The sequence below is a fragment of the Eulemur rufifrons genome, chromosome 18 (assembly GCF_041146395.1).
Source record: "Eulemur rufifrons isolate Redbay chromosome 18, OSU_ERuf_1, whole genome shotgun sequence".
In the NCBI taxonomy this organism is placed as follows: domain Eukaryota; kingdom Metazoa; phylum Chordata; class Mammalia; order Primates; family Lemuridae; genus Eulemur; species Eulemur rufifrons.
In genome coordinates, this window is record NC_091000.1 from 13,326,765 (window position 1) to 13,351,109 (window position 24,345).

The 24,345-nt window shown below is 37.8% G+C and overlaps 1 protein-coding gene across 4 annotated transcripts in view; it reads left to right on the plus strand.

Moving 5' to 3' along the window:
* Positions 1–24,345, plus strand: part of SNX25 (sorting nexin 25) — a 105,107-nt gene that overhangs the window by 58,971 nt on the left and 21,791 nt on the right. For all 4 annotated transcript variants that reach the window (XM_069493742.1, XM_069493744.1, XM_069493743.1 and 1 more), the window contains exons 7-10: positions 12,255–12,436; positions 16,544–16,675; positions 18,814–19,086; positions 21,341–21,505. In XM_069493742.1, coding sequence (XP_069349843.1) covers positions 12,255–12,436; positions 16,544–16,675; positions 18,814–19,086; positions 21,341–21,505 — 752 coding nt within the window. The remainder of the gene's footprint in view (positions 1–12,254; positions 12,437–16,543; positions 16,676–18,813; positions 19,087–21,340; positions 21,506–24,345) is intronic.

Sequence of the window (24,345 nt, forward strand, 5' to 3'; positions counted from 1 at the left end):
GGCTTTCACTCTCGATGAGGAAGGACGTCTTTATAGGCTTTTGAGCTGAGGAGACTTGATCTGATGAATTCCTACAAGAGTATGGACTCTGTTCCTCTTCTTTTGCTCACCGTTCTTGCAGAGAAGATGCTTCACTTTCAGACCGTTTGATAGATACTTCAGAGACTACTAGAGAGCGATGTCTTCTTGCCACCATTATGTTTTTTTAGTGCCCCTTGTTATGAGTTTAATCAGAAAAATACCTTTCTTCTTTTGTTACTCTGTTAGTTTGCTTGGGCTACCATTCTATAGTACCACACACCAGGTGGCTAAACCAACAGAATTTTACTTTCTCACAGTTCTGGAGGCTGGAAGAGCCTCCAACAATCAAGGTGTTGGCAGAGGTGGTTCCTTCTGAGGGCTGTGAGGGAAGGGTCTGCTCCTGGCCTCTCTTTGGCCTGCAGATGGCTGCCTCCCTGCGTCTTCACATCTTCTTTGCTTTGTACTATCTTTCCTTTGTGTCTACATTTCCTATTCTTACAAGGACACCAGTCCTATTAGATTAGGGCCCATGCTAATGGCCTCATTTTAACTTGATAACTAACCTCTACAGAGACCTTATCTCTAAGTAAGGTCACATTCTGAGGTACTATGGGTTAGGGCTCCAACATATGAATTTATTTTGGGGGTGTGGAGAAGGACACAATTCAGCCCATAGCAGTATGTTACTAGACATTCTCTGTGACACTTGTTTCTCTCATGTCTCCGTTTTCCATCTAAGCTGTCCTCACAACTGCCTTCAGGATCGTGGCTTCCTACTATTCAAGCATTGAGGGAAAGAGCAACAAACTAAGCACACTTGGGGCCTTGGAGCTATTTTGCCTTGGGACAGCAACCATGGGAGACTGGTTTCCTTACTTCTCTGAGGTTACGCTTAGCGATTATCTTCATCACCCTCTGTGTCTGCGTAGTATGGTGCTCCAGAGGAGTTCAGTCTTCCTGCTTTCTGCAATGTTAAACTGCCAAGATTAGCTCTTACATGTTAAGTATTTAACATGAAATTTTAACGTGAGAATGTGTGCTCATGTTATATATGTAAGGACAAATTAAGTGGCAAGAAGTTACTCGTAATGTGGAGTATTCTTGTTGAATTTTAATTATAACTGAACTATTTGATTTATTCTAAGTACTAGTTTCTGTCTACCTAAAATAATCAAAAAGGTCAGAATTTGTGCTTGAATAAACTCTCTTTAAAGTTTGAGGACTGCGGTGGGGACACAAGTCCAACTTGCCTTGGGGAGTGCTCTAGAGAACAAAAGAGAGGCTCCAGTTTTTAAAGAGAAAAAGGATGAATCATGAGAGCGGATGATTATGAAAGTTGTTCATTGGGAATTCTTACTGGTTTACAGAAATCACACTGGTTAGTTTTTGGCTGTAAATTGTTGAACTATAGGGTGCATGGCATTTTGTGGCTGCCCGCCATTGGTTCATCTAGAGCCCATAGAGCAAGAGGCTTCCAGAGGTAATTATTTAGCTCAAGGGCGAGTGAGATGTGAAACTGTTACTTTTCAAATGCCTTTCTGGGCCTGATAATTTAAAGGGGCTTGCATTCCTCAGATTTTCTTTTCCTCCCTTTTGATCAAAATCTGTCTTCTTAAAAGCATTGATGATCAAGACCTGAGTGTCAAGGTGTTTCTCATTGCCAGGAAGGCTCATTTCCCAATAGTCCTATCCCTCATCAAGGAAGGAAAGGAGACTTCTCAGTTAGGAAATTTTAAGAGCACCCAGAAGCCGATTTGGGATGGCATCACAGAGTAGCAAAAATGAGACCTTAGTCAAGTCATTGATTTATATAGCTGCTACTGCTGGTTGAATCATCTCTGGTGTTCGGAATTCCATGATTTTGGTATTTCTTGGAAGAATTAATACATAAGGATTATAACCAAAAAGACAATTTGTATGCCAGAATGGGGAAAAAAGCAAAAAAAAAAAAAAAAAAACAAACCCTGTTCCATTAGTGAGCTAGCTAAATATGTCATGAAGAAAATTAAATCTAGGTTCTTCTTTAGAGACTTTTTGTAGCCAGGAAACAATTCCACATTTAGTCCAAATTGTAGGCAGATACTAAAAACTCAAAAATAATGGTCAGGGCTAAAATCTTATGACAGGTATGCTATAGTTTTACTCTGAAAAATAATTTTTCTCTCTCGAGTTCCATTTCTACTAAAGATAATCTTAATAGGACCAATTTACTTGTAAAAAAAAAGTTTTAGTATTATATTTGGCCTGTTGTTTGCATAAAGTGCAATAAGAATAGTGATTGGCTATATAGGCTCCTTTTAAAGTTGGCTTTGGTGGAGCTTTGTCATGATGAATTTCAGATTAGACTTTTAAAAGCCTCTCAAGGGGAGGAAGTCACGCCAAGGATTCAACATCAGACTGTGCCTGTAATACCTGTATGAATTGGTTGAATTCCTCTCTTCTCGAGGTCCCAAAATATCCTGCGATTCTGGGGCCCGTCAGAAAGTGACATTCCTTACTTACTTTACAACTGGAGGGCAGTGCATCTAAATTTTTAAAAAAATCAAGGATCCCACTTTTACACTGAATCTCAGTCCCTGCAGAGAGGAAACACCATGACACTGGACTGCACAGGCTTCCACAGCGCACCTTACCACAAAGACATTCCCCTGGGGCTGGTGACTCTGCAATCAGCCCATCCCCCATGGAAGTCCTATCCCTTGGTGGTGAGTACTCTCACAGCCTCCAAGTGTTCAAACCTGCCTTTTTATCTGTAAACACTCAAAGAAACGAATAGCTCCTTGTAACAACTATTTATTGCAACCACTGTCAGCCACCTCCAAAACCACAACCCTTGCCAGTGATCCGTCAGTCATTGCATACCCAAAGGTTGTGTTCTCTCACAGTGCAGAGTAATCTCTGGTACCCTAAAATCCAAAGAGATCAGGTAATGTAATGCAAAAGAGAGAAGAGCTTTACACATGTGAAGAAGCTGTCCACGACTTGTCACGCTACACAGGAAGACATAAAATCCCCCCAAAGGGGTGAGTGGCACCTTTTTGTGTTCCTTAAGGGGTCCAAGTCATTAGAAGTCTCATAGATTTCTTCATGTGGTAAAGAAGACAACAAGAGGAAGGAGGAGCTTGAATATCAGCTTATAATTAAGCTGACCTTTGACCATAGAGCTCTTTTTTAAAATATCCTTTTAAATCTCTTATTATCAGATTTTGGCTAGGACAAACAGCTGATATTCCTGACTTCTGAACTTTTTTAAACTAAAGGGGGAGGTGGTGCGGAGCTCAGGTGGTGGTAGGAGGTGATATGTGGCCCATTTCCTAACAGGCTGCAGCCTGGTGGTTGGGGACCACAGCTTTGGAGGATATCTTATTCACCAGAAATGTGTCTTCAGTTACTCAACATTTTTTGAATGCCATTGTGTATTAGGTACAGCAGTACAATAAATAAAAACTGTCATTCACCTTAAGGAGATCATAGTCTAATTTGTAGACACACATACAAAATGACAGTACAATTTGATATGTACAGTGAGAGTTGCATGTTCAGGATTTGGTAGTGGCAGAGATGTGTAGAGTGGTCAGCTCTACCTGGAACAGAGGTCAAGAAAGGCTTTTCTTTAAGAGTAATACTGAGTTGAGTCAAAGATTGAGTAGCTTTCATTTGCTTCTGGGCTTGTCAGGGGGATGTGGGTAGATGGTGCCACTTGTATACAAAGAAGAAAGTTGTGGTACAGCCTCGTGTGTATAGTTTATGTCATGTGAGACACTGTGCTGGTGCTTGGCATGCAGTGGACAGATGAAGCTTGATAGGTAGACAAGGGCCAATCCTGAAGGGCCTTGAAGTCATCTTAAGAAGTCTGGACTTAATCCTGTAGAGCAGTGGTTCTCAAACTATAGTGTGCATCTGACTCACCTGGAGGGCTTGTTAAAAGGCAGATTGCTTGGCCTCACCTGAAAATTTCTGATTCTGTAGATCTAGAGCAACTCCCAAGAGTTTGCATTTACCCACAGATTCCCTGGAGATGCTTGTGCTGCTTATCCAAGAACACATTTTGAGAATCACTGCTATACATGATACAGAGCCATTGATGTATTTGCGTTTTAGTACCCAACTTCTAGCTTTTTATTTACAACTAGACTACAGAGAACAGCTGGAGTAGTTGAGAAATGGTCTATTGAAATAAGCTGGCTAAGTGTAAGAACTCTAGTAGTGATGGACTTATGCTAAATTTCCCCTGCAGTTTGATGTGAGTGGGTCCAGAATATCACCTCCCTTTAATGCTTGCTTTTCTGCTGTTCTGAATCCTGAAATGTTACCAAGAACAGTTAAGGTGATTCAAGAGTAATGTTCATCCAGCTGACTACAACAAAGGACATGAAGTTGATTTGAGTGGGCTGGAAGCTGCTATATATAAATAGTACACACTTGGGAGTGATAGATTGGAAGGCTCTGCCTTTTTATTCATTTTGTAAAATTGTGAATCTTGCCCAAGTGTAACTAGACAATTTTTTTTTAAAGTATAGCTAAACAGTTTTGGAATTTAATATATCAAGTAGAACTGTAGGAGAACTGTAGAATATATCAAATATGTATAAATACATACACAGACACAGTGCTACTTGCTGATAAGCAAAATGATTTCCATTAGGATTTTTTTTTTTTTTTTGAGACAAGATCTCCCTTGTCACCCTGGCTAGAGTGCGGTGTCATCATCATAGCTCACTGCAACCTCAAACTCCTGGGCTCAAGTGATCCTCCTGCCTCAGCCTCCCAAGTAGCTGGGACTATAGGAGCATGCCACCATCCTTGGCTAATTTTTCTATTTTTAGTAGAGACAGGGTCTTGCTCTTGCTCATGCAGGTCTCTAACTCCTGAACTCAAGGGATCTTCCTGCCTCAGCCTCCCTGAGTGCTAGGATTACAGGTGTGAGCCACTCTGCCTGGCCAGGAATTATTTTTTAATGGTATTATGTAGCTTCTTTGTCCAATCTAGGATTTAAAGGTGTCCCTGCCTGAAAGAAGTGAACTAGCTAATCTGTGGACTCTAGTGGACCTCTGGGGGTCTTTTCTAATGCTTTGATATGATCTGATTTTATAGCATAGCAGTAAAGTGATACAAACAGTTCCTAACTGATTTGAATGACCTAAACTTACAAAAGACATGTTATGGTTCGAATATGTGTGCCTCCCCAAATTCACATGTTGAAACCTAATCACCAAGGTGATAGTATTAGAAGATGGAGCCTTTGGGAGGTGATTAGGTAATGAGGGTTCTACTCTCATGAATGGGATTAGTGACTATGATATTATGAGATATATATTTATTTGGTATATTTACATTTATATTTTATATTGGTCTCTGGTCCTAGTTCCTGGCTTATAACTCCCATAACCCTTGTTACAGTCTTTTGTTATAATGTTGGGGCATTTTAGTCCTCAGACGCAGGCCTCAGGAAATAGAATTTCTTTCTTAACTTCTCCTGTCCTCCTTTCACCTGCCCAAGGCAGAACTGTAATCTGATTGTGGGCCGTAAGACCCTCATTCCAGAGGGTCCTGCCCCATACCCTGGAGGAAGGAATGCACAGAGAGGCCCTTTTTGCCCAAAATCATTTGACATGGTTGTCTTCAATCATGCCTATCCAATGAAGTCTCCATAAAAGGCCCAAGAGAACAGAGTTCAGGGAGCTTCCAGATAGCTGAACACGTGGAGGTTCCTGGGGGGCAGCACACCCAGGGAGGGCCTAGAAGCTCTGCACCCCTTTCCCCATACCTCACCCTGTGCATCTCTTCATCTGTATCCTCTGTAATATCTTTTATAATAAACCAGCCACTCTAGCAAATTAAACCCAAAGAGGGGGTCTGGGAACCTCAACTTGTAGCTGGTTGGTCAGAAGTTCCCGGGGCCCAGACTTGCGACTAGTGTCTGAACGGGGGGCAGTCTTGTGAGACTGAGCATCCACCTGCGGGATTTGAGGTTATCTCCAGATAGATAGAGTCAGAATTGAATTGGAGGGCACCTAGCTGGTGTCTGCTGCTTGATGGAAGGGGGGAAAAAACTCCCACACACTGGGTCACAGCAGTCTTCTGTGTTGATTGTTGTGTTGTGAGAACAGAGGAAAAACACAGTTTGAGTTGGTTTTTCCTAGTAGTGCCCTTATAAAAGAGGCATCAGAGAGCTGCCTTGTCCCTTCTGTCCTGTGAGGACATAGCAAAAAGACACCAAATCTGCCAGTGCTTTGGTTTTGGACTTCCCAGCCTCCAGAACTGTGAGAAATAAATTTCTGTTGTTTATGAGCCACATAGTCTATGGTATTTTGTTAGAGCAGTCCAAATGGACTAAAACCAGACCTCAGGCTCCCTCCCTTCCCAGCCTTCTTACTGTGAGTACTTCTTCTCCAGTATCACCACCCAGCCCCCATCTGTCCTCTGTGTTGGAAAACTAAGGGCTCAGGCACTTACATTATACTCTTTATAGTATCATGATTTTATAGCCAACTCTACTCTCACTCTCTTCCCCAAGAAAACCTTAGTCATTGCATATTCTAACACCTGCCTTTTATACAAATGAAGTTCAGGTCCAGAGATGTTAAACAACTTACTTGGTTTGAATAGAACTAGTTAGTTATACACAGATCCAGAACTTGAACCCAGGTCTTGTGATTTCAGTCCTTGACTCTTTCTGCTGTGCTGCTGATTCACACAGGTAGATGCCATGAGAGTCATGCTCAAAACTCAAACATTGTATGGGCTAGACCTGTGCTCTAAGTGTGTATCTCAAGTCCGTTCAATTCACAGTGCTAATTTGGGAACAGGGTTCTGCTTGTAATTTTATATGTGGATTTGATTGATATAATATTATTCCTTTAAATCTGTATTGCAAGCCTGTTGGAGGGCCTTAAACCAAAGGAAGTGCTAGAAGTTCTAGCACTTGAGACATTAAAGGAAAGAAAGAAAAAGCATGCAGTAGGCATGCCCTGACTAGGCTGCACAAGGTCTGTGAGGTCTCTACTCTTCTCCATTATAAAGTGAGTGGTTCCGCCATCAACTCCTGCTATGATTTCTGCTTATTCCTCAAATGTACTTTGCACTGAAGTGGAGTGACACTTTAAACTATGGAATTTCAGGTGCTTGGTGTGATGAGAAAATCTCATTTGTTCTTTTAAAAAAAGAACATACTGGCCTCAACTTGAAAAGTAAGGTAAATATTTCTTGAGTTCCTGGGAAGCTTTTGGGGTGATTTCCAGGTAATTTTGAAGCACTTTGTGATGATTGGTCATGACTGAGAATTGCTGCCAGCTTCATGTTAAGAAGTCAAGTATCATTTTCTCATTTTGAATCTTAACTGGTCCCTAAGTAAATATATACTCATTTCTTGAACTCCTCTGTCAAGTGGATTTAGTAAAACTTGTAGTTAAATGTACAAGAAAGACTAAGAGGCTGGCCAGTCCGGTAGTGTGCGTACAGGTTGAGGAATGCAGGCCCAGCATTTTCTAATGAGGAAGTTCCTGTTCCTTATGTTGGTGGCCTGGGTCTTGCGAGAAAACCTGTGCATCCTGGGGAGAGAGTGGAGAAGAGAACCCGTGTTGAGGAGTCGGGGAATGGGGAGGGGTGTGTGGCCATGTCCTCTTCATGGTCACAGCGGCTGTACCTCTGTATCAGTACTTCACAATGGGGCTGGGTGGCAGTGGGGAGGGGGGAGTTTGCTTCCCAGGGGACATTTGACAACATTCTGGAGACATTTTTGGTTGTCATCTCTGGGGGAAGGGATGCTACTGGCATCTAGTGGTAGAGGCCAGGGATGCTGCTAAACAGCCTACAGTACACAGGACAGCCCCCACCACACAGAGTCATCCTGCCCACAATGTCAGCAGTGCCCAGGGTGAGAAACCCTACTCTATGCTACCCATTAAATTCCTCAGTCAGTCTGCTGAGAATGCTGCTGTTAGGATATGCATGGAATGTAATAGCATGCTATAAGAGAAGAAAAGTATCTACTGTTGGCATTTTTTAATACCTAGAAAACACAGTGGTGCCATTTTAATCCAGCTATACTTGTACTATTTCTGTAGTCATAAGTTTGCACTAGAAGTTACTTCACTTTCTGTTGCCTTTTCAGAAATAGCACCTAACAGTTGTCCCCTGGTGTTTTTGTTTTACTGCAAGCCACTTCACTTGCTTAAAGAAGAATTATATCATGGGCAGAAGATTTATAGCAAAAAGCATTTCTATGATGTTGTTCATAAGTCCACTGTAATGTGTTACAGCCAAAAGGGTTCACCTAATATCTAATCTAAATGTCTTTTTCAGCAAATCAACCCATTTCCTTTTGCTCTAATCTCAGTGGAATCTAGACTATCTAGAAGGAAAAAAACAGTAAATATTTATAATTAATTGCTTTGGAATATTATATCACTTGTGTGTCCATCTAGGCACCAGTTTAAAGAGCCACTGCTGTCGGTTGTCTCACTGGTCACTTTTTTTTTAAACTAGATTAAATGTTGTGTGATTAACCCGGTTTCTAACAATGCATACTGTTGCTACTTGAGACTATAGAGAAACAGCCATAGGACTAGTTTGCGCTGGGTCTCAGTGTGTTGTTGCATGCCCACTCGCCTATACTTTTCTTGACGTGAATATTCTTGGGTGAATGGGTTTTAAGGCCACAAAGAAATGTATTCATCTGCATCGCTGGATTTACAAGGATTTTTGCATGCCAGAAGCATGGGCTGCATGAGCTCCATGTTAGTCATTTAACTCTGAACGTGGTATTAGTTTTCTGAGGCAAAAAATAAACAGAACTGTCTAAGCAACAAGCTGCTGTTGCATTTGTTAGCAACAAGCTTTGTGATGAGACAATGGCTTTGTATTGCCCTTTAACAAACAGAATGCATTCGCCTGAGCAGGCCACATTCAAAGGGAACTCCAGAATATTCTTCTGAGCCTTGCAGCTGGGTTTTAGGGAAAGGTTTATTCTCTTTCTTTCTTCTTTCTCTTTGGACTTTGCTTCTAGTTTTTGTCCTCTTAGAAAGGCCTTTAAGCTTTCTTGGTGAAAAAAGAATATGGTGGTTGATAAATGGGTGTCAGTTTCCTCCTGTATATCTCTCTCTCTTTATTAGCATGTTTTAACACAAAATTAAAATTGAAGTCTAGTTTTGTTTTATTAATATAAAAGGCAATTTTTGTCCCTGAATTTTAGGGTAATTTAAAATGTTATATACAGAATTTAGAGTTACAGGATATATGTTTAAAAAGTGAAAATTTCCCTTAAAAATTAGCTCTTCCAAGCATGCATTTCTTTAGGTACACTCACAAAGCATTTTAGTTTGCAGTAGATTAATTCATATTCCCCCCCCTTTCTTAATTCATAATCCCCCCTTTATGGAACTCTGAGATTCTGTTTTTTCCTGTTGAGATAAATGCCAAGTTAGTGAGTCCTTTGGTCAGAATCTCTCCATTAGCCAGGTACAGCACAAGTTCAGAAACCATTATTGAAGTCAAATGAAAATGTCTCCTCAGCACCCACATGTGGAAAAACATCCTATAACATCTGACAGATCATCTCCAACAAGGTTATCTGTGAACCTGAAGTCTGACTATGACCCTTTGTGAAAAGTACTGGAAAAGCTGCTTCTGACAGATAAAATTGTTTTATAGTACCATGTCTAAGTTTTTTCAGTTAATTTGTTCAGCCAGGCTAGGTACTGTTTTATGCATTTGTACGTTTGACTGAGTGGATGTGAGGAGGTAGTGATCATGCTGGGGAATTGGAGGTCTGTCTATGTGCAGAACATTACTCAGATTGCACTGCTAGGGAGCCAGGAAACAAAACACAGACCCTCTTCTTTTATTATTGGTAGTTCCAGATCTAAGCCAAGTATATTATGACTCATCTCCAGAGAGTGTGATCTGTCCTGCCAAATATGTAGTCACCTTATTTAAATCAGAATATTTACATTTCTCTTGCAGTCCTCTAGGCCCTGGACGTGCCTCATGATTCTACTGAGTTTCCGAAGTGAGCTTTCTCTTTTGCTCTCCACAGTGGATCCTACACTTCCCTTTCCTCAGGCCTCTGATCATTCACTCTTCATGCTTTCACTCCACACAGGCAGCCTCACTCACCATGGGGAGAAAACTGAATCCATGTGAGAACTGCCCCAGCTTTGGGCCACCAGTCTGCAAACTTCCCAGTATCTACATGCATGAGAAGTTGGCCTTTTTCCAAAGCTGACCTCATCACCTGTCTTCTGGATTCCATTCCCTATCACCTTTCTTTACTTTTAACTGGTTTGTTAAACCAGTTAAAAAACCAGCTCAATTCTCTCCCATTTAAAAAAAATAAAATAGAAAGCCTTTCTTTAACCCAGCCGTTCTTCACACATAATGCTGAATATTTAGTCATTTTAAAAAATTAATTTTGTATGAGTTTTTTGCTTTAAATTATATAATGTCAACTTAAGGAAACAAACCATTGTAATTGTTTTTAAATTAAATTTTAAAAACGTTTTGCTCAAGGCCACACAGCTTGCACGTAACAGAGCCTGGATTCCAATCTAACTGTAAAGGCAGACTCTACTGAAAGCTCTCTGCTGGTTTTGACACGGAGGTCACTAGTGATCTTGGCAACGGTAGTGTTCCCTGATTCAGTAATTGGCCTCACCAGCCCCATGACTGCTCATGTTGGGAACCTAGGAACCACATTTGACACCTTTTTTTCTTTTAATTCTATAGCAAACTGCCCTCCAACCTACCTAGCCGGTGACTGGGTCTGCCGTTCTCAAATCTCCAGTCCTCTCTGCCGCCCTTCCAGGACCCTAGTATATATAGGCCATCACTACCTCCCTCCCTCCTGCCTGTCACTGCCATGGTTTTCCAGCTAGTCCTCCACAAGCAGTCTTTGACCTTCCAATCTCTTTTTTTAATCCTGCTTCCTTTGTAATCTTTTAAAATACAAACCGATTTATGGCATACTCTTGCCAAAACCCATTACAAGTTTCTCAGTACTCCCGTGCTAAAGACTAGAGTTCTTTCTCTGTCCTATAATGCTTTGTGTTTTCTGGCTCCTGCCTATTTCAGATTCATTTTGGATCTTCTAGCTCCTTTTTTTAAATTTTTTTAACTTATAATACTAATATAATGTAAATACTATGTTAATAGTTGTTACATTTTAAAATTTGTATTTTTTTTATTTTTGTATCATTATATTTTATTGTTTTGTGGGGTTTTTGCGAAATATTTTTGACCTGTGGTTGGCTGAATCCAAAGATGCAAAACTCTCCAGTAGGGAGGACGGACTGTATGTTTTATTCTCCTTTGTATCCGCAACACAGAGCGACAAGACTAACACCATAATGGACAGTGATTCTTTACTGAAAGAATGAACAAATTAATAACTGGAGTTTGGGATTCAATCAACTTTGAATGTATTTAACATTTTAATTTCTAAACTAGAACCAGACCTTGGAATGGATAATGCTTCCAAAATAGCGTGAGAAGTCTGTGGACAAGCTAGCTTGTGCTGTACAAGCTCTTTCTCTTCCCCTTCCTTCTCTCCCTCTCATTCTCTCCCCTCTTTCCTCCTTTCTTCTTCCCCTGTCAAACCTCATGCATTCTTTAAATTACAGCACTTCTGACTTGTGATTCAGAAAATTCAGAGGAGGATTTTTAAAGAGGAAGCTGCTGCATCCATTTCCTAAACCATTCATTCTGGATCTTCCAGCTCCTTTTGCATCTGTTGTATTCGTCTTCTTTCAGTTCCTCCCGAGCTCTGTTCTTCTTCCTGCCACAGGTTCTCACTTTCACACTGGCTATTCTGTCTGCCACATTCTACTCCAGTATTCATGTTTGTTTGAATATCATTTCCTCAAAGAAGCCTGGGTTAGAATCTCTGTACATGCTTATACATGAATTTGCATCTGTATACATACATATAAAGCTATTAAATATATGTATATGCATACACATGCACATCGATTTGTGACTGTATGCGTAGAGAGGTTTTTTTAAAAAGTGTTTTATGCTTGAGTAACATTTGGCAGTTGTATATTTAGAAATTATGGGTATTTGTGTTGGGAAGTATATGTATATGTATTTATCATGAATTCTATGCTATGATTCTGTTTAGTATCCACTGTTGTTCAAAATGTACCACATCAGACACTGATCTGGTTCAGAGTTGTTGTGTTCCCTCTTCTATGCCTTGTCCTCTGACCGGGGACTGTTCATTACTCCTATTCAAGGTAAAGAAACTGCTGCAATGAAAGCTGATCTCCTGAGGGCCAGGAATATGAAAAGGTACATTAACCAACTGACTGTGGCAAAGAAGCAGTGCGAGAAGAGAATCAGGACCCTGGGAGGCCCTGCCTATGACCAGCAAGAGGAGGGGGCCTTGGATGAGGGGGAAGGGCCTCAAAGCCAGAAGGTAGAGCTTTGTAGTTTCTTGTTTTGACCATCTCAAGTGTATTGTAAACACCAGTATAACCACATATACAGTCTTTTAATTTTTTAGTGTTTAACTTAAGACACCTGCTCCATAACTATGGATTCATATATTTGCTTTTGAGTCAAAGAGCTACACCTCTTGGTGTCCTTGACTTGTGTGAACGGTAGGTAATAGGTGTGGTAGGTAGGCGTGGAGTGTGTGTGCATGCGTATATATGTATGTGTGTTTTTCCATTTCTCCTTTGTCCTCCCCCAGTCCCAGAAGAACATGTTTATGTTTACAGGAGTTGAATAAATTACTCATTATCAATTGGATAAAAATAACCACCTATGAAGTAGTAGGCATGTTAGAAGTTATTTTACTTGACTCTTGCCACAGTGCTATGAAACATACTTGGCTTTTTCCTATCTGTGTGGCCTCAGGCAAGTTAATGAAATGTACCATTTCATCACCTGAAAAATGAGGCAGAACTAGATTTAAAAAAAAAAAACCAGACATGGTTGGTTCACAAATCTGAGTTTTTTCTCACTAAACCATAATATTTCAATGACTGTTTTTGTACAACAAAACTTTGGACTGTCTGTTGATCCTAAGTCCTTAAATCATAGAGCTCAGGAAAGTGTTCTAGCCCTACTTTAGTACCTGTCCTAACTCTAAAGGGCCAAGGTTGTCTTCCAAGACCTTGGGCATACTAGGATGGAAGGAAACAGCCACAGCACCCCATGAGGAGCTTGGCTGTACCCCTGGGAACAGGACCTTAAGGCAAATGCCAAACTTCTCTTTTCATAATGTGTCATTTAGTCACAGGGAAACCACCATCAGTATATTAATAATTTAACCCTGGCAATAGCCTCTAACCTCACCAATTCTGATTTTTAGTCTTCTAATCTTTTCCTGTTCCGCTCTCAGTTTGAGTTCGGCTGCTTCTCCGTGACTTTCTCCTGCCTTCCTGTTCCAGTGATGAGCCTTTACCTTCTTACTTGTTTCTCCCCTGGTCTTCATCAGAGCTGCTTCAGGAAGCTCTTTGCCCCATCTTTGGACCAACCCCAGCACAGGCCAGAGTTCTGCAGCATCTTACATAGTGGTACAAATGCAGCTCCAAGGAACTCTTGTCCTGTGGAAGGGTCCCCTAACCACTGGAGGTCTGTTTATTTTTCTGTTAGTAAATATACCTTTCTGAGAGTTTGGCTTTGTGGTCCAAAGTAGAAACTTCACATTTTGGTGAACTTCAGAGAGAGGAGATTTGACAGGTTGAATACTGCCTCTCTGCCTTCTCCTCCTCAGCTTTTGGCTTCTTAAGTAAATTTCTAGCCACATTTCTCATAGATGAGGTCTTTGTCTTATGTCCTGTTCATTCATTCATTTGTTCATTCATCATTCAGCAGACATTTATTGAGGGCCCACAATCCCTTACTTATGGTGGTAGGTACTAAGATATAAAATGAATAATCCCTGTTCTTGAAGAGCCCCATATAATTATAAAATAAAAAAGTAAATGATCCAGTAGAGATATGAGATAATTTGATTCAAAAAGACATAGAAAATCTAATAACCCAATCTGTATTAAAGAAAATTAATCCATAATTAAAAACCTTCCCACAAAGAAAATTCCAGGCTTAGATCATTTCACTGGTGATTCTATTAAACATTTAAGGAAGAAATAATACCAATCTTAACCAAACTCTTTCAAAAAATGGAAAAGAAGGGAACTCTTCAACTCATCATAGGAGATGAGCATAACTTTGATACTAAACCAGAGAAAAAGATTATAAGGAAAGAAAACTATAGACCAATGTTCCACAGGACTCTAGACAGAAAAGTTTTTAGTAAAGTATTAGTATTAATAAATCAAGTAATATATAAATAGAAAAAATAATTTCAAGATAAATTCTCCTAACAGTGGATCCTTAATGTAAACGTTACATACTTCATTTATTTGCAATGATATTGTCAAGCCTTGATGGAATATTTATTTTTTAAACAGCTTTATTAAGGTATCATGACATACAGTGCACTACACATTTAAAGTGTTCAAGCTGACAAATCCTGACATATGTATATACTCATGAAACCATCACCACAATCAAGATAGTATCCATCACCCACAAATATTTTTTTGCACCCTTTGTAATCTCTTTTGACCCTGGTTGAAATCTATTGCTAATCCTTTCATCCATATTTACTCAACTAGAAAGTGACCTCTTAACTATTCTGATTTTTTGGCGTCTGCCAGTGCCTTCTCTCTCTTGGCCAAAAATCGTGGTTCAGACTCTTCTTGATTAGCTTTTGTTGTTGTCTGTTGTGATTCACAACAGCTATTATATATCTCACAAAAGTGCTATTATCTCCATTTCACTGATAAAGAAACTGGAGCTCAGAGTGATGGAGCGATATAGAGCCCCTGGGACTGGAAAGTAGCAGAATCAGGATTCAAACCTAGAGATGTCTAGTGCCACAGCCTGAGCAATTTTAGCTGTACAGTGTTGCCATCCTATCTTGCTTTGTTTTTATCCCAACATGAAAACCAAAAATCTGTATTGCCTTATTTTTTTTAATAAGGTAGCACCCCCCAAATGGCCCCAAAATGGACATATGGAAGAGTTTGAGGAAAAATAAAGGGAGTAGAGGAAATGAAAATATATGGAGGTTGGAAATCAGTGGCAGTAAATGTCTGACCTTTTCTTTAAGGCCAATTTGCATATCAGTCTATTTATTTGATCCATAGCTTATCCAAAATAAACACTATTGAATGTAGTCCAGGACTCTAAACTTGAGTGTGAAAAATTTCCTGACTCTCTTTGTTGATGCTGGAGTTGTTGGCCCTTCTTCCCTAGCCAGTGCTGCTGGGGTTCCTTTAAACCTCTTTGGAGCACATATGGTTAGGATTTGTACTTCATATGCTTCACTGGTAGGGTTTACACAAAGTAAAGACAGATGTTTTGATGTCCCAAAGTTAGTAAACTAACTGAATACCAGTGGTCTGAAATACTTATGGAAACTAATTATTAATAGTCCATAGGAAGGGATGTCCATCTCCTTTAATTAGTTACCAGAAGTTGTGAGAAAGTACCTTCTCTATTCTGCCCACAAAACAGATTAAGCGAGGGCTTATTGTTGGTGGAAGAGTTGAGTGTAATACATTGATTGTATGCTCTTGATTTTATAAATAGCTTACAGTAACATTTCTGGAAATTTACCAACTGCCGTAATATTAATTTTAAAAATTTCAAAATACAAGTTTTTATTTAATTGCATTTGAGCTCCACTTATTAGATGTAATTTTTTATTGCTAATTCATAACTAAGGATATGAGCCTTAAATTCCATCTAAATTAATTTGAGGCATTTCTCTTAATTAATTGAGTCATGAGGTATTGTGAAGGTCTTCTGCTTTCTCTTAGTATAGCAGTCCATACTCAAGATTGTTCCTTCAATGTCTTTAGATAGGTTGCATTTTCTTTTTCTCTCAGTATGCAAAATAGTAAACAAAAGAGTAGACGAGTTGATTTTGGTACCCATATAGTGGAATATTATGGACCAATTAAAGTGATGCTTACAAGAGATTTTTTTAATGAATGTGATATTGTAAACAAAAAGGCAAGATATAAAATCATTTTTAGATTCCTCAATTATGTAAAAATACTTTGGAAAGCAAAAATGCCACACAAACTATAGTTTCCTGGTATTTTATACATTTCTCTTCAATTTTCCTATTATTAGCACTTACTGCTTTTAGAATAGAATATACATCCCATAGGGCAGGAATTTTTTCTGTTTCATTTCCTAGAACTGTACCTGCTACCAAGCAGATACCAAATAAATTGCTGTTCAGTGAGTGAATGATTAATAGAAAATTGATGTTTTGGTTATGTGCATTTCAAAAATTCAATAAGCTTTACTCCATTTAAAATTTAGGAAGGTGATAGAAGAGATATATCAATTTACCCAGAGGTACTATATTATATTGGCTATGACCTTAAAAAAATGCATCTTTTCCTAAATGTAGAAATTAGTCCATTGGAAGTTAAAGCAAACTGATAATTTAAAATTTGATTTTTAAAAACTTTTTCTTAAATTCTCTTAATAGATTCTTCAGTTTGAGGATATCTTGGCCAATACTTTCTACAGAGAGCACTTTCGAAGGTACATGGAAAGGATGGACAAGAGAGCTCTGATTAGTTTTTGGGAGTCTGTGGAACATTTGAAGAATGCTAACAAGGTGGTGTATATACGCTCAAAGGAATATTAATCAGTAGCTGGTGAAAACTTTCCTGTGAGGCAGTGTATCTGTTTTTCTCAGTGAAGCTGAAAGATAAGGATACATAAAAGAATATCTTAAACCAAATGTAATATTGGCATTATGTTCTAGCCCATAATGGCAAATAAAATTATATTATAGTTTTCCAGAAGATGTTTTCAAATGTGTAGTCAAGAGAAAAAAAAAGATTTATAAATGTACCAAAAGATTGAATCTAGTTTTGGGTAGTTATTTTTTAATACACTATAAAAAAAACCATATATATATCCACATTGCGGTTATAATGAATTTGGCCTTGTTACCTACATTCAGTCTCCTAACATTGCCATTCATAATATCATAATGTGCATTTTTTGCACTACTTTTATTTCATTTAAAATATGATTCAGTAAAAGAACATAAACATTTTTGGTTACACATGCTTCTTGCAATGAAGAACCCAACAATAAACATGGTGCTTTGCATCTGGCAAGTTCTTAATATGTGTTTAAAAGTTTTATATATATATATATATATATATATATATATATTCTTTATGTATACAGTCCCCCTTCTTTATCTGTGGGTTCCACATCTGTGGATTCAACCAACCATGGACTGGAAATATTTGGGGGGGGGGCGGAATTATGCTGTACTGAATACGTACAGATCTTTTTTTTCTTGTCATTATCCCCTAAAAAATACAGTATAATAACTATTTACATAGAATTTACATTGTGTTAGGTATTATAAGTAATCTAGAGATGACTTAAAGTGTATGAGGGATGTACATAGTTTATGTGCAAGTACTACAACATTTTATGTTAGGAACTTGAGCCTCTGCAGATTTTGGTATCTGCGGGAAGTCTTGGAACTAGTGCTCCACAGATACCAAGGTACAACTGTATATGTATATCTATGTCTATAAACATAATATGTATAGTATAGATACATATATGACACTATATTATGTCAATATATAACATTTTGAGGGATTTATTAAAATAAGCACAAAGAGCATTTTGTACATTGAATTACTCATTTGTATATAAATGTTGCTAGAATACTAATTTAAAATATAAATCACAAATCACATTGGTTAAGGAACTAAATACAGTCTTGTAGTATTTTTAAATCGTCTTCTTAAGAATGCCTGTTGTTAATTTACAAGCCACAAATTACCTCATTTTACCCAATATTGTATTTGCCAACTTTATTACTCGTTTTAATTACCAGGCTTGACTCCAAATGACTTCTGGCTGCTCTCAAAAGATTATCATAAAGAGCAATCTAAAGAGTTTTTCTTAAACTACAGAAGACAATTTGAAAAATTTCAATGGAAGAGCCTACAGCTTCCTCAAAATAGCCTTATTTTGACCTAGCAACACTGGTTTGAGTATAAACATTCTGGGATGTTTGTTAAATTAGTTATATTCATTAAGTTGTATGTCTTTGCTTTTTGCTTTTGTTGAAACTTTGTGTGACATTCCTAGAGTTAATGACATGCCTCTAGAGGAAATGTAAAGATGATGTTAACCAGAAAAGATGTTTGCATTTCCGAAGTAGGCTGGTGGGGCCCCACGTGCACTGCTGAAGACTGTGCTGTCTAATGTAAGCTTGATTAGGATGGCGTCATTCTGAAGAATATTTTTCTTGTTTTTTAAAATTGCGCAATTATGATACTGACTTTCTGGGGTAAGAACTGGCACTTCTAATTATTTATATTAGATAAAAAGTCAAATTGGTTTTCACTGATAAATTTTGTCCCTGTGGAATTGAGATTTCCTGCAAAGGAATCCATTGCAGGAAGAGACCTGTTCTCATTCTTTTTTTTTTTTCCCTCCAGAGCTTAAAAGAAATTGCATGTTAAGTATTCAACATAAAGTATTCATTTTAAGGAATCAGTTGAGTTTTTTGTTTGTATGTTTTTTCGGAATCTGACATTTACCCTTTGGCCTTGAATGTTGACACAAAAGCCTAAGCCCCACAGTGGTACCAGCAGCAGGGTCCTTCCTAAATGTCTTCCTTCCAGCTTTAAAATGCAGAGAATTCAGAGGAAAATAATTTCTCTCAGAGATGATATTCCTTACCTCTCTTTCCTCATCTTCCTTTCTTTTCAGAATGAAATCCCACAATTAGTTGGTGAAATTTATCAGAATTTCTTTGTGGAGAGCAAAGAAATACCTGTGGAAAAATCGCTTTACAAAGAAATCCAGCAATGTCTTGTGGGAAATAAAGGTATTGAAGTGTTCTGCAAAATCCAGGGAGATGTTTATGAGACCCTAAAGGATAGGTATTACCCTTCATTTATTGTCAGTGACCTATATGAGAAATTAATGATGAAAGAGGAAGAAAAACAAGCCTCACGGTTGACTCCCAACAAGGATGAAACGGTGAGTCACATATAACTTTCTGTTCCCTTTTCAGTGGATAAGCTGATGAGGACGTGGGCTCATACTGTATGAGCCAAATTTAATGTACACCTTCATCTTTTGATATATAGGACTTTAAATCAAATAAAAAGTAAACTTGAATTACTTTTCTGTTGCTTATGTACTTCTTTCTTCCCTTTTTGTCCTTCTGACCTACTTGCTACCACCTGCCAGCATTGAGTCAGAGACCTCCTGCCCTCTGTCTGTTTTAGACACACTCCTGCTTTGACTCTTGAAAAGTGAGGGTGGAAAGTCTGTGGGGTGGGATATTTGTGGCTTAGACCAGCTAAGAGAATCTGTAGCATGTAGTCCAGCCCCAAAGAAAGAAGGGGTGGGGGAAAAACGAGGAGAAAAAGGGAATGTGGGTGGAGTTACAGGAAATATTTTGAAGTTTAAAAAAATCAGACGAAATTAAAATGCTCTAAAAGAAACCTTGCTGAGCCATACTTTAAGTCTAGTTTTCCTATAGTATACTTGATCACTAGCTCTAGTCACCATCTATCATTTGCTCTTAGTGGCTTACAAGAGCTTATAAGATTTGTGTGAAGAAAAACAAACTTTTTTTTTACACATCTCACATAGAAATATTATAATTTATCTTGGATTTTTTTTTTGTGCCCATTTCACTGTATCTCTAATCCTAAGGAATGAAGTACTTGCTCTTTTCACGGTATTAGAAGTCAGCTTGTGATCTCTGAACTGTTGATTGTGTGATCTTCATTTAGACTCTTTTTTAAAGTTTTGTGATTTGGTTTTTTTACATGTAAAATCATTGAACTGTGATTGGTCCCAAAATCCCTACTTCTTGCATTTTATGTTTGATAGGTCACAGTTTGTTTTAACTGTGTTATCTCTCTACTTCAAAACTTAAAATGGTTAACAGTATAGCAAATGCTGTAAACGAGATTATTCAAATTAATAAAAACACTTATGCCCAACAGATAAACTGAATAAGTACTTGAACTAACAGTTGACATGAGAGGTAACAGTAAACAAACATGAAAAAATGTCCACCTTCCCCTAGGGTTCAAAGAAGGCTAATATATATTACTGACCTTTTGAGAACTCCTATCTCTTTGTCCAAATAATCTCTAGATGTGAGAACTTTTGGAAACTTAACCTAAGCAAATAATTAAAATATAGGAAAAAAGTTTACACATGATGGAGTTTGTTTTAGTACATCTGGGATAACAAAAAAGCAGAATCAACCCCATAGCAAGAGCATTGATAGAAATATGCCTCAGTATATTATCAGTGCAATAGAACACAATGCAGCCATAAAAACTATAATTTTTTAAGACTATAATACCCTCAAAACCCAGCAATATACATTATATGAAAATGAATACAAGGTATAGAATTATGTCATGTATATACTTACAGACAAGTAGAGAGAGCATACAAAAATGAAAACAGCTTGTTTTCTGTGACTATCAATATTTTTCTTTGAAAAAAATTTAATGTTTGTTGCAATTAATAAAAATTAGAAGAAAAAATTCTGGAAGAAAGATTAGATAAGGAGTAGACAAACCAGGAGATGGTTCTCAGCAGTTCTTTTCAGTGCCCTGCATGCTGTTGCTGCTCTTGAATCTAATGCATATGCTGTTTGATAATCCACATTTTTCCAAGTTATATAGTTCTTTGCAAATCTTAAATCACTTTCAAATGCTATTTTACTTATAATCTACCTATTGATTTGTAAAATACATATTCAAGAGAAGGGCTGAAGAAAGTATGTACTGAAAATACTCTTACTAGTGGGAATTTGGAAAGTTTTCTTTTTAAAGGGACTTGCATAAGTTTTATATTCTTAGGAGACTGGAAAGAAGCCAAATCTCGGTGTCTTTGTCAAAAATTAGGTACAGAATATTCAGGTGGAGTTGAGAAGATAACTCAGTTGCTTTCCTTGTTCCATGTAGATTTCCACAGATACAGCAGTTGGATAATTAATAATGGCATAGTATTTTCCCCCCTTTCTTTAGGCTGTTAAATGTTTCCCTTTTTTAATGTAATTCTGATTACCAGTTTCTTTGGTTCCAAATACTTTGATTTTTCTCTTTGCTGAGAAAAAGCGGTCTGCCTCTAAGCTTCCTATTTGAGTATTCTTTTCTTACTTTGGAACAGTGTATTGTAATGATACAGAATCTGTACAGTAGGTAATGTTAAATTTTCTGTCAATATAGGATAATGGTGATATGTGACTTTTTCCCCACAGGGTCCAGGATGTGAGGCTGGTGAGGAAGCTGTAGTTGAAGGTACCAGTCGGATTAATGAACAAGCCAGTTTTGCTGTAAACAAGCTACGAGAACTAAATGAGAAACTTGAATATAAAAGGCAAGCTCTAAATTCTATTCAAAATGCACCAAAACCTGACAAGAAGGTAACTTTTGCTTTCAAGGTTGTCTTTGAAAGTTGCCATTTGTCTAATTTTGTAGAGTAGTTTTCAGTTTCTGTTGAGAAATGTCAGTTTCTTTAAAAAGAATTTTTTTTAACTGTTAGCAAGTTCCATTGGTTTGGTTTGGGTTTTTTTTGTTTTTTGTTTTTTGTTTTTGCTTCTAGGCTAGAATTAGAAAACATTTGTTTTTAATCTTTTATGATTTGAAGTTCTTTCTCATTCATCCACTGGAACTCTGTGTTCCTTGTGTCAGGCTTGCCTGCAGCGCCTTTGGGGAAGGGGGTTAAGCTTTCTCTTGTGCTAAAGTCATTTCTGGAAGTAAGTTAAATTCACAGAGGACAATCTTTTGGAAAAAAAAAATTTTTTTTTCAACTACTGCAAGTACAATTTAGAGAACCTTACAGAATAATGCAAAAAATAAATTGTTTTTCTAAAAGCCAACAGGATTTGAAAATTTACAAATGTAAAGATCGTCTCACTAATTGGCATTTTTCAAACCCAAGCTATGGCGTGACTTTTTGCTTTGTGTTTATGCCTCTTTAGAGTTCAACAAAGAGGTTTCTCTAATAGGGATGTGGCTGATGCTCTTGGTCTGCCAAATTGGTCTCCCCTGGCACTTTCTGAATGTGTGTTTGAGGGTTTCAAGCAGTCCAACAGGAAAGCAACTTTGAATAAAACAATTTCAGTGAGTCACATTGGGTTTCCTATGAACATGTCCCCAATCCTTTTGAACCATCTTTAGTACTTCTTTCGTGGACATTCAGATGCTTATGTAGTAAGAGAATATTCTTGAAACAAGATGTAAGGAAAACAATGTATTTATTATGAGCCTATCAACAATTTATAGTTAAAATATCTATTCATTTATAATCCAGTTATTGTCTAGTTAAACAAGTACGTTTTCTTTAAAAAAGAAAAAAGTCCTGCAAAGGCATATGGTCTTTGTCAGTAGCAATCTTTCTACAAAATTGTGAAGGAAAAGGAAGTTTAATGTGAAAGTCACTTTAATAATTGTTAGTCATACTCTGAAAACAAATAGCCAAGTTTCCTGGGTTGTCATAAGAAATAGGTTCATTCTCTCCCTTATGTGGAGTCATTCCCAGTTAGTATGCATAGAACTTGGAAAGCCCGTGGTCTCCGTAGGGACAAGAACAAGCATCTTTGAGATGATAAACAGAATTAGCTGGCATGGTAGATGATCAGTACCTGCAATATGGCATGTTCTTTAAGAACAGTTGTCTTGTTTATTGTGGATTCATCTCATTATAAACTAAAATGTATTTATGGGTAACAGTATGAAAGATGAGCTAGAGAATGTTCATTGAATTATTTTCTGTTTGATTCATCATTTGGTTGAAAGACATCAGCCTCTCTTAAAAGAACTTATGATAATCATGGGATAAAATGTTCTAAGGTATAACTATGTGAAAGAATTCTAAAGAAATTTAGAGAGATTATAGCTTAATTTGAACACTAATCTCTGATCCACATTTCCTGTGAAATCAGATTGTGCACAGGCTGCTCAAGGGAGCACCCTGTTTCTGGCAGTTGTGTACAGGGCTCAGAGGACCCTAAGGATATAAGGGAGTTGATACTTCTCTCCAGAAGGAGACATCATCCTCCTTTTATGCCTTTTATTCATGTTGGTAAAAAGTTAATAATTAGTTAATTTTTTTAAAAAAAAAGATTGGTCTTGAAAAGATTTTGGTAATCTAGCAATGAACACATGCCCTCCTCCCAAATTTTGTAATAGAAGGACTTTTCTGGATTAAATATCTAATTATTAATCAGATCATCTTCCCATGCATATATAATGGTACAGACTTCTTCCCCTCAAAAAGAAAGCCAGGGGCTTGATTAACCACCCTTCTCCTCTCACAGATCCTGCACTAGCAGTGTAATTAGCTACTGGATGTCAAGTTAGCCTTTTAGTTTGATTCCTTGAAATCTGCCTAGGTTTTATTTTTTTTCTCTACAGAGATTTTTGTGAGTCTGAAGCAAATGATCCAATTCTAGTTTAATGTTGGGAGTAAACCAATAACCATACAGAATCTCAGTAACAGACATGTTGAGCAAATGCACAGTGCTGTGCTAGTCACGGTGAACAATCAATGAAGCAGAGTCTTGTGCCTGCCCTCAAGGAGCAGACATGTTGGTTGTGGAATTGAAACATACTCACATGAAAATGAAACATAATCACAGACCTTATTTGGTGATAAAACACAGGATGATGGCACAGACAAGGAGTGGTTCCTGTTAGGCTTTCTGGGGAAGGAAAGAGATGTAGATTCCATATTCAGAGACTTTTGGAGCAAAGCTGTTGTCCTCCTCAAATTACAAAGTTACATAACCCTATAGGTTATCTCACAAAAAGAGATCAAAGGAGATGGCGAGCATAGCATTTAAAAAAAATTATTCTTTAAAAATTGTGATAAATATATTTAACAAAATTTACCATTTAGCTATTTTTAAGTGTACAGTTCAGTGGCATTAAGTACATTCACATTCTTTTGCAACCATAAGTGCCATCCATCACCAGAACTTTTTTCATCATGAAAAACTGAAACTCTGTACCCATTAAACAGTAGTTCCCTATTGCCCCCTCCCCAGCCTTTGGCAGCCACCATTCTGCTTTCTGTCTCTGTGACTTTAATTATTCTAAGTACCTCATGTGAGTGGAACCATGCAGTATTTGTTCTTCTGTGACTGGCTTATTTCATTTGATGTCTTCAAGTTTCATCCCTATTGTAGCATGTGTTGGAATTTCATTCCTTTTTAAGGCTGAATAATATTTCATTGCATGTGTATACTGCATTTGGTTTTGT